This window comes from Heterocephalus glaber, unplaced genomic scaffold (assembly GCF_053883595.1).
Source record: "Heterocephalus glaber isolate CG9 unplaced genomic scaffold, H.glaber_assembly_v1.0 deba00001498, whole genome shotgun sequence".
In the NCBI taxonomy this organism is placed as follows: Eukaryota; Metazoa; Chordata; class Mammalia; order Rodentia; family Bathyergidae; genus Heterocephalus; species Heterocephalus glaber.
The window spans coordinates 6,881,099-6,891,066 of NW_028258321.1; the positions used below are offsets into that span (position 1 = coordinate 6,881,099).

The 9,968-nt window shown below is 43.7% G+C and overlaps 1 protein-coding gene across 13 annotated transcripts in view; it reads right to left on the minus strand.

Annotated features, from left to right (window-relative positions):
* The window catches only part of Btrc (beta-transducin repeat containing E3 ubiquitin protein ligase), a 187,148-nt gene extending 177,399 nt beyond the window's left edge, over positions 1 to 9,749 (minus strand). For 5 of the 13 annotated variants that reach the window (XM_087185804.1, XM_087185799.1, XM_087185801.1 and 2 more), the window contains exon 1: positions 9,555 to 9,725. In XM_087185804.1, coding sequence (XP_087041930.1) covers positions 9,555 to 9,602 — 48 coding nt within the window. In that variant the 5' untranslated portion in view covers positions 9,603 to 9,725. Of the gene's footprint in view, positions 1 to 9,264; positions 9,388 to 9,554 lie in introns of those variants that run through there. The other 8 variants (XM_087185808.1, XM_087185805.1, XM_087185806.1 and 5 more) reach the window with 5 other exon arrangements.
* Positions 9,750 to 9,968: the final 219 nt, after the last annotated feature.

A 9,968-nucleotide genomic window follows, 5' to 3' on the forward strand; every position in this document is an offset into this window, starting at 1 on the left:
GGCAGGGATGTGGGATGGGGGCACACTTCTGCACTGTTGGTGGGAGTGTAGACTGGTGCAACCACTGTGGAAATCAGTGTGGAGATTCCTCAAAGAACTAGGATTAGGGCCAGGGATTTAGCTCAGTGGTGCTACTGCCTGCCTTGCAAGCACAAGGTCCCGAGTTCAATCTCCTGTACTAACAAAACAAAACAAAACTAGGACTAGAGGTCCCATTTGACCCAGCTATCCCTCTACTGGGTGTCTTCCCAAAAGAATTGAAAGAATCATACCACAGCGACATATGCACACTCATGTTCATAGCGGCACAGTCTGAAACAGCTAAAACTTGGAAAGAGCCCAAGTGCCCATCAACTGGAGACTGGAAAAAGAAGATGTGGGTTTTTTATAAAATGGACTATTACTCAGCCATAAAGACTAAGAAACTAGAGACATTTTAAACTAAATGGATGCACACTGAGGCGATACTTTTAAGTGAAACAGGACTCATATGTGTAAATACCGAAGTTTCTCTGGTGTGAGAACCTGAAAGTATAAATAAGAAACAATGTATAATAGATAATGTGAAATAGGAAGAAAAGCTCCAAAGGGGAAGGGGAAGTAGGAGGAGTAGGGGAAAGGAATAAATATGGGAAAAGAAAAAAAAAATTATCCACACATTGGATGCTGAGACAGGAGGATCATTACTTCAAGGCCAGGCTGGGCTACATGGAGAGTTTGAGGGCAAGGGCCTATCTCCAGAAAAAACGAAGGGCCAGGGATTTAGCTCAGTGGCACCTGGCAAGAGCAAGGTCCTGAGTTCAATCCTCAGTACCAAAAACAAAATAAAATAAAATAATAAAGAGTTTGAGGCCAGATTGAGCTACATGGTGAGACTCAGTCTCAAAAAAAAAAAAAGCACCAGATCTTTGTAACCTTTAATTTAGGTGCAGAAAAACTCTAAACTTATGACCTTGATACAAACTCTGTTACAGTGAAATTGTTACAAATGTCATTGAAATGACATCAATCTTATCCCTCACAAAGTCAATGAACAGCACTGTGACAGTGCTGAACTTCTCAAGCCATCACTGTGGCATAAAGTGAAGATTCTCATTATTTTCCTTGTGCTTTTTTCCCACATAACATAATACAAAGATATCTTCTATATTTACATTGTGACTGAGAATATCAAATCAACAAGTACTGTTCAGTAATCAAAATGAGAAAGTACTGGTTGGGATAATGGGAACAGTGGGGAGCAGAAAGCAAGCATAACTGTCAGAGTAAGCATCTTATAAATCTTCTAAAAATCAATTTGGGGCCAGGGATGTAGCTCAGCAGCACAGCGCCTGCCTGGCAAGCGCGAGGCCCTGAGTTCGATTCCCAGTACCAAAAAACAAAATCAATTTTGTACTGGATTTCTCTAACACATTGTTACTGAAACAGATTACCGTACAAATTACTCTCCCTCCCACTTGACTTTTGGGCTTGACCATGTGACTAGCTTGGCTGGGTGGAGAATTAGCAACCTGATGCAATCTCTGACTGAACTGGGCTTGCTCCACTGTGCCTCTGCTGTGGGGAAGAGAAGAGCTTAACTGAGGAGTCACTGCCTCTTCAATCTGAATCCCAGAATAACACACATAGCACCCCTATCTAGATTCCCCAACACAGTAAGTCCCTGACTTATGAACAAGTTCCCTTCCAGGAGAATGTTCGTAAGTCAGATTCATTCCTATGTTCAACAAAGTGATCTTACGCACCTCTGACGCAAATATACAATGCAAAGCATAAAAAAAACAAATGCAAGGTCTGTCCTTTTTTTTTTTTGGTACCGGGGATCGAACTTGGATCCTTGTGCTTGCGAGGCAGGCAGCGGAATCACTGAGCTAAATCCCCGGCCCAAGGTCCATCCTTTTAAGTTCGTAACTCCAGTGTTCCTAAGTCAGGGACTTAACCATACCCAGAATGCCCACAAATTCATGAGAATGTCATTCATTACATGCTGAAGATAGTTTGCAGTTCATTATTTTTTTATACCAAAACATTTATCAGTGCATTTCAGGCACGCATAATGCTAACAGTCACACCCGCCTCTTTTATCCCATCCCCCCCAGCCCCTTCTTCTCCCTATGTACAAAAGCTTTGTTTCCATTTTTTCCTTCTATTTTCTCTTTTTTTCTTGTCCCTTCCTTCCTTTCTCCCTCTCCCCTCCCTTGTTCCCCTTCCCATTTGAACACTTTCTTCCATTTCCCAGTATCTATTATACATTTCAGTCCTTATTTCCACTTTCAGCTTCTCACACCAAAGAAACAATCCAGTATTTAAACATATGTGTCTGATTTATTTCACTTAAGAATATGGTCTCAGGGTTCATCCATTTAGCTAGAAATGTCTGAAGTGCATCCTTCTTTATGGCAGAGTAGTATTCCATTGTATAATAAACCCCATCTTAGGGATGAGGATGTAGCTCAGTGGCACTGTGCCTTCTTCTCAAGCACAAGGTCCTGAGTTTGATCCTCAGTACCAAAAAAAAAAAAAAAATACATCTTCTTTATCCACTCCTCAGTTGATGGGTATCTGGGCTGTTTCCAAGATTTAGCTATTACAAACTGTGCTGCTTTAAACATGGGTGTGGATATATCTCTGTGGTATAATTGCACTTCATCATTAAGTACCAATAGTTAACTGATAGATTGATACTGTAACACCATAAAGTCACTGTATTTCACCCCTACTTCAAAAGATGGGAAAATCTGTCTGTAAATCTAGACTGCAACTCTTCCACTCTGGCCACCATCTGACTACAAAGAAATACACTTTTTCCCTGTTCTTCAAAGACGAAGTACACAGTACAGTGAGCAGGGACTGACCTCAGGCTCCTGTTAGCAGAGTGACTCCGAGCAAGTTACTTAAACTCTCTAGAATCAGTTTCCTTAGGTGAAAAATGAGGGAAATAATAATACTGAATCTATCTCACAGGATTACTGAGAGAATTAAATGAAATAATTATGTAAAAACAATGTACTTAGAAAAATGCATAATAAATAATAAAATAGGGACTAGAGGTTAGCTCAGTGATAGAACAAGTATGAGACAGGTTCCAATCGCCCGCACAATAAAAGAAAATAATAGAGCCGGGATTTAGCTCAGTGGTTTCGCCACCTGCTGCGCAAGCGCAAGGACCCGAGTTCCATCCCCGGTACCAAAAAAAAGAAAAAAGAAAATAATAAACTGGGTGTGATAGTGCACACCTGTAATCCCAGCACTCTGGAAGTTATGAGGCAAGAGGATTTGTTTGAGTTCAGGCAAGTTTGAGCTCAGCCTGGGCAACTTAGCAGAACCTTTTCACAAGAAAAAAAAAATTAAAAAGAGCTGGGAATATAACTCAGTCTGAAGGCTCTGGGTTCAATCCCTAGTACCACATTGGTGGTATAGTGGTGAACATAGCTGCCTTCCAATCCCCAGTACTGAGGAAAAACAAATAAATAAATAATAGTTGTTAGCTATTCTTACCTGACTGACTATATTAACAAAAACCTTCTTCCACTTCTCCTGTGTTACCCTGTTACTGGCACAGTATCAAGCCAGGCTCTGAGTAGAAAAGGCAAGCACTGTACTCCCAGAAAGGGGAGTCAAACCAGAGAGGGCCAAGGCTCCACAAGGAAATTCCAAGTTAAAAGGTTCACCTAGGCCAGAAGCAACTCTCTCCGAACCCTGGGGCTTTCGCTCTCAAACTTTCCCACCCCACCCTGACCACATATTAAGGCAGTCCAGAAAGAATGGTAACATCTCAGGGAATGAAGATATTGTATTCCTAGTTCAACACTAATCTCTTTCTATTGGAGTTCCCCATAATGGAAACCAAAGGGAAGATGCCTCAGGCTGTTCCAACTAGCCACAGACCCCCAAGTGCAGCTGGATGCTGAGGAATACTAGCTGAAACTTAAGATACCCGTGGACCTTCCTCATAGATTGCTTGCTCCTGGCACTGCCAATTTTAGGATGTTCAGATTGATTTATTAAGCAAAGAGGAAGATAGCTATTTGGTGCTGGGAATTAAACCTAAGAGCTTTAATTTCTTTGTATTAACTAAGCTGTTAATTTTATGTTATTTTATTTTTTTGAGACAGGGTCTTGCTATAGTGCTGTGGCCTGAACTCAATACATGGCCCAGGCTGCTCTCAAAGTCACCATCCTGCCTCACTCTCCCAAGTACTGGGATGATAAATGCGCTCTACCACACCCAGCGAGGCCGTTAAATCCGGGTGAATGTTTTCTATCTCATCAATCTACTGCTTCTCATCATACACATGTAGGAAGTGCCTCTGTACTGTGTTAAAGTACAGCTGCCGGGAGTTGGCGCAGCACCTCCCCTGCCTCGAAAGCTCAAGGTCCCAAGTTCCATCCCCGGTACCAAAAACAGTAAAGTATAGCTAGGAAGTAGATGAGATTCTAAAGTATTTTACTACCACAAAGATCTTTTTCTTCTTCATACTCATTCTTTTTATTATAATGCCATTTACCATAAGATAATTTTACTATACTTGATCAAGATCTTACATAATGTCTTGTTTGGCTTTAATATTATTTCTCATCTGCTTCCTTTCAGGATTTAAATCACAAACAAATAATGTAGAACAAGTACTCTTTTTTTAAAGTTCATTTCCTAACTTAGCAATAAAAAATTCCTGACAACTATTCAAAGTAAAAATTTCCACCCATATTAATTCCCTTCCAATAATTTATTCTGAGCTGGGCTTGTTGATGTGCACCTGAAATCTCAACTACTTGGGAAGCTGAAGCAGGATTCCCTGAGCCCAGAAATTCAAGGGCAACATAGTAAAACCTAACTCACACACACACATACACACACCTATCAAGAGCATCTTTTACAACACAAAATTAGCACAAAGAATTATAACTTTCTTATAATTTCATATCCTAATGCCTATAGAAGAGTAGCCAAAAAGAAACTTTGAAAGTTATTTATTTTATTTTATTTATTTAATTTTTTAGTACAAACTCATCCCTCTGGCTCTGGGTTGGCCTTTACCAGGATTTGACCAATAGACATTCTTGAACTTTTAAATCTAGGATTTAAGAGGTTTGAAAATTTTTATTTGCTGTTTCTGAAATAATACTCCTTAGAACCCAGCCACCAAGCTTTAAGCAAACTCGAGAAGCAAGAGAGGCTCACTCACTGAACCAAAGGCCTACTACAGCTGTGTCTCAACGTCACCCAAAGCCTCATGCAGTCACAGGTGGGGCGTTTTCAGAGTGGCTGGATCCAGAGGATGACTGACTCATGGTGCAGTGCTAGGACCAAGGGTGCTGGGATTAAGGCTGGGTGATCACTAAATCAGTCCACTGACTGGTTTGGCACCGCCCTAATCCCAGTAGCCTGGATACAATACAAGGACAGAAAGAGGTCTGTCCTGTCCCTTGTTGCTTCACTACCTTCTGCCCACCATGAACTGTTTCTCCTCTTTGATGTTCCTCTGCCAGGCCACCCTGCCTTGGAGCCAGCCGACTATGGGCTGAAACCTCCACAAACAGTGAGCTAAATAAACCTTTCTCCCTTTAATTTTGGGTACCAGGTATTTTGTCTCAACAAGAGAAAGGTAACTAAGACAAGGCCCTAGCTGAACTCTCAGCTGGGAGTCAGCCATGTGAAGGCAGGCACTCAGTCAATTAATTCCAGCCACACGGGCACCCCAGCCACCACCAAGTGAAGCAGAAAAACCACCTAATTTGAGGTAAGTAATACACTCTTTTTTTTAAACTCCTAAGTTTTGAGGCTGTAGTTTATTACACAGCCATATTTATGTTTTATACTGTTTCACTTACCAATTCAAATGTTACTATTATTCAATACAATACATTACCATTACAATAAAAAAACTGTATGAGGGGCAGAGCATAGTTCACTGGTAAATACTGGCCTAGCATGGGAGGCCTTGCCTTTGATCCTCAGCACCACTGAAAAAAACAATTCTATGTGTCCTAAAATGATTTCATCTAAGTTTCAAGTTTTCCTCCATTTAATTCTGTGACTGGTTGGACAAATATACACATATCCTGTCTATTTTTAAAAGTAAATGTCAATTTTTCTTCAGCTTTTTAAAAATATATATGGGTGATGGAAAGACATGTATGTGAAATAGGCCCCGCATTCCCTATATTCCAGTCCCTGTTTATCTTTACCGAGATTTATACTTTTGTTGACTGAGGAAGTATTTTTAAGAAAGGTCCTTGAGGATCTGCTAAAGCTGAATGAGACATCACCACACAGGTTATTTCACATAAACTGCTGCTTTGATATTCTTTGCTTACTTTTAGAAATTAAACAATCTACTTACAGCACTTTTCATAAGTATCCAAGGATAGGCTTTATGTCTAGACGATGTGTGAATTATGGTCAACTCCAAATTAGCAATCTTGTTAATAAGATTTTATTGTAAAAGCCTTAATCAAAGCACTACATTAATGTAATGAGTACGTTGATAAGAGCATCTATTTCTCATGTGGGCACTCTAAACAAATTTTACTTTTTTAAAGTATGGATCAAAACATCTGTATCAAAGCTGTTGCTAGTGAGTCACAATGAGAAGGAAAGGGTAAAACCAGAATAAAACCAAATACTAAACAAAAAGTTCAACTGATTAAAAAGCACTTCCATATATACTGTGTACTAGTTAATACAAGCAAATAAAATATCTTATCTTGGAACTGACTGTAAATGGACACGTTCTAGCAGGGTGAATGAGACCAAGGAGAAGCTGTGACTTACTGAGATGCAGAGTGAGCCTGTTACAGAGCTGAAAGCATACACCACATCTCTAGCTCTCAGTCCTCTGCTGGTCTTATTAAAGTGTCATTCCTGGTGAACCTCTTCCAATTGGGCTTTTCTCAAACAGCAACCACAACGGCAGGCAAGATTAAAAATGAAAGTAACTAGGGCCAGGGATTTAGCTCAGTGGTTTCACCGCCTGCTGCGCAAGCGCAAGGACCCGAGTTTGATCCCCGGTACCAAAAAAAATGAAAGTAACTAAAATTAAAGAAAAAATTGGCTTCAACCAATGGAAACTGACTCAACATTTAATAATGTCTGGTGTCCAACAGCAACAAAACTACTACACAGCACCTACAGGTCTGCTTCAATTCTGTCGGGGGCCATCCTGCAACCAGTCGCTGGTGCAAAGCAGAGACCAAGTAGCAGAGAAAGTTCCAAAGCGAAGGTCTAACAAGCGGAATAGGGTGATCTCACAATGTCTCTTTATGATCTGTAAATCATACTTGACAAATCTGACACAAGTATCAGAGCTAGGATTAAGAGTCGATCCTTTAAATAGGAAAGCAAAACTAAGCACTACCACTTTTCTGGTTTTGTTTGTTGTTGGGGTTTGTCTGTTTTGTTTTTAAGCAGGGTCTTACATGCAGCCCAGGCTGGCCTCGCACTCCAGCGATCCTCCTGCCTCAGCCTCCCAAGTGCTGGGACTACAGGTGCACAGACGCTATGCCCATCTGCTAGCAAATGCCACTTTTCTGACTTAAATCTAGATGCTGGCTACAGAGAAAAGGCAACTTTCACTTCTAAAATCAAAAAAATTTCAATGTCTCTTCTCAGTATTTTAGAATTTTAACACTGGGCAGAAATTCAAGAAATGTCTTCAAACGCAACAGGACACTGTTAATGATACACTTCAATTTTACTTTTTTTTAATTTATGTATTTGCAGCGTTAGGGATTGAACCCAGCACCTTTGCACTGAACTATATCACCAGCTCTTTTTCTAATTTTTTATATTGAGACAGAGTCTTGCAAAGTCATTGATCTGCCCAGGGTGGGCTTCAACATCCAAGTCTCCTGCCTCAGCATCCCAGAACGCTGGGATTACAGGTGGGAGTCACCATGCACAGTTTATACTTGAACTTTATTTAATCAAATGGGGATTTTTCTGGGGGGAGGTTTATTGTTTTTTTGAGATGGGTCTCACTGTAAATTGTAGACTGGCCTCAAACTTGCAGTGATTCTCCTGCCTCGGCCTCCTGAGTGCTGGGATCACAGGCATGTGCCATCACACCTAGCTAATCAGGTATTTTTGAAAATACTAGTATGAGCTGGGAATTTAGCTCAGTGGTTTCACCACTTGCTGCGCAAGCGCAAGGACCCGAGTTCAATCCCCAGCACCAAAAAAAAAAAAGAAAGAAAGAAAATACTAGTATGAAATAAAGTTTTAGGTTGGGCATGGTGGCACACGCCTGTAATCCTAGCACTTAGGAGGCTGAGGCAGGAGTATCACTGTGAGTTAGAGGCCAGCCCTGGCTACATAGTGAGTTCAAGACAACCTACAAGTTTTGCAGGTGCAAGGTCCTGAGTTTGATCCCCCAAACCTAAAAAATAAAAATAAAGTTTTAAATTTAACCACTTTCTACAAAAATATTCTTGTAAATGAGGCAGTTTAAAGCCTAAGTTAATTTAGTTTGTTATGATGTTTTAGGCAAAGGCTGAATTTGGTGCTACTTAACAAAGGAATAAGATTGGGAATAACAGATCACAGTTACTTCTGAAAAAGTAAGACCTGCGGGCATAGTGGTCCAAGTCTGTAATCCCAGTACTGGGGAGGCTGAGGGAGAAGGACTATCACAAATTCGAGGCCAGCTTGGGCCACACAGCAAGACCCTGTCTCAACCCCCCTCTGCCGCAAAGAAAAACCAAAAGCAAGACCTGAGTGCAAATAATATCAATGTCCCTAAGACCACCTGTTAAGCTAAAAGTCTATGCAGCCCATCATTTTTTAATTGTAACCCCAATCTAGTTTTACACCTAGGATATATGAGAAGCGTCAGATTAAAAGCATCAAATATCAGACTATAAAAATGTGCCAAAATAAGCACAGCAAAAGAAAAGGATGATACAAAGTTAAAGAAACAGGCTTCAAGGAGTTTAAACGTACCACAAAACCAATCCAAGTTCGCGCTATACTTCAACCCCAAAGCGATGCGTACGCAGTCTTGCACCTCACACTGCCACTACCTAGCAGACTGCGCTTCGGGCCCGTAAATTGCCCCACCGCCCCTCACTTCTGGAGGACTCTACAGCTCCACCCTCCCAGGCCTGTCCTTTCTTTCCCAGCACCTCCAGATTTTACTGCCTCACCACTCAGTCCTAAGTTTTGCTGTGTTTCCTCATACCCATTTCGACCCAGCCTTCGGTACCCACGTTTCCCCCAACAGTTAGCCCACTTTCCGGCGCCCGGTCCTCGACGCGGAGTCTCACCGAGTGACAGCCCTTCTCCCGGCGCCTCCCATCCGGCTCGCATTCCCCGCTCCCGGCCCGGTCCCCGGCGGAGGCCCGGCCGCGCTGAGTCGGTCAGCCCCGAGAGCTAGCGCGGCCCGCCTCCCCGCGCCGCTCCGGGCGGCCTCACGGGACGACGACCCGGCCACGCCGCGCAGCCTCCCGCCCGCAACCGCCCGCCGCCGCAAGATGGCGGAGCCGCCTCCGCCGCCGCTCCGCCGGGTGCGGCCCCGCGACCCCCGGGCCCAGGCCCGCCCGGCCGCAGGCCTCACCATGAACTTGAGCGCCTTTTCCTGCAGCACCGCCTCGGCGGGGTCCATAGTCGCCGGGGCCGCCGGGCCGCTCTCCGCCGGGCCGCCCTAGGGTGCCGGGCAGCAGCCGCGTAGCGCTGCCCTTCTGCTTCCCCGCCCTCCTCCCTCTCCGCCTGGCCGAGGGCCGAGGGCCGCGAACCGCGAACCGGCCGCTCTGCGCACGCGCGCGGCACGCGCTCACGGGACTTGTGGTTCCCGAGCGGGCGCGAGGCCGCACCGCGATCTGCAGCTCCGGCGGCCACTGCGGCCGCCCGCCAGGTCCCGGAGCGCGGGCGGCTGCTGGGAGTTGTAGTTGCAGCGGGGGATGGGGGGGTGTCTCCTTGGTTACCGCACGACGCCAGGGGCGCCAGGCTCGCTCTAGATCACAGCAGGGCG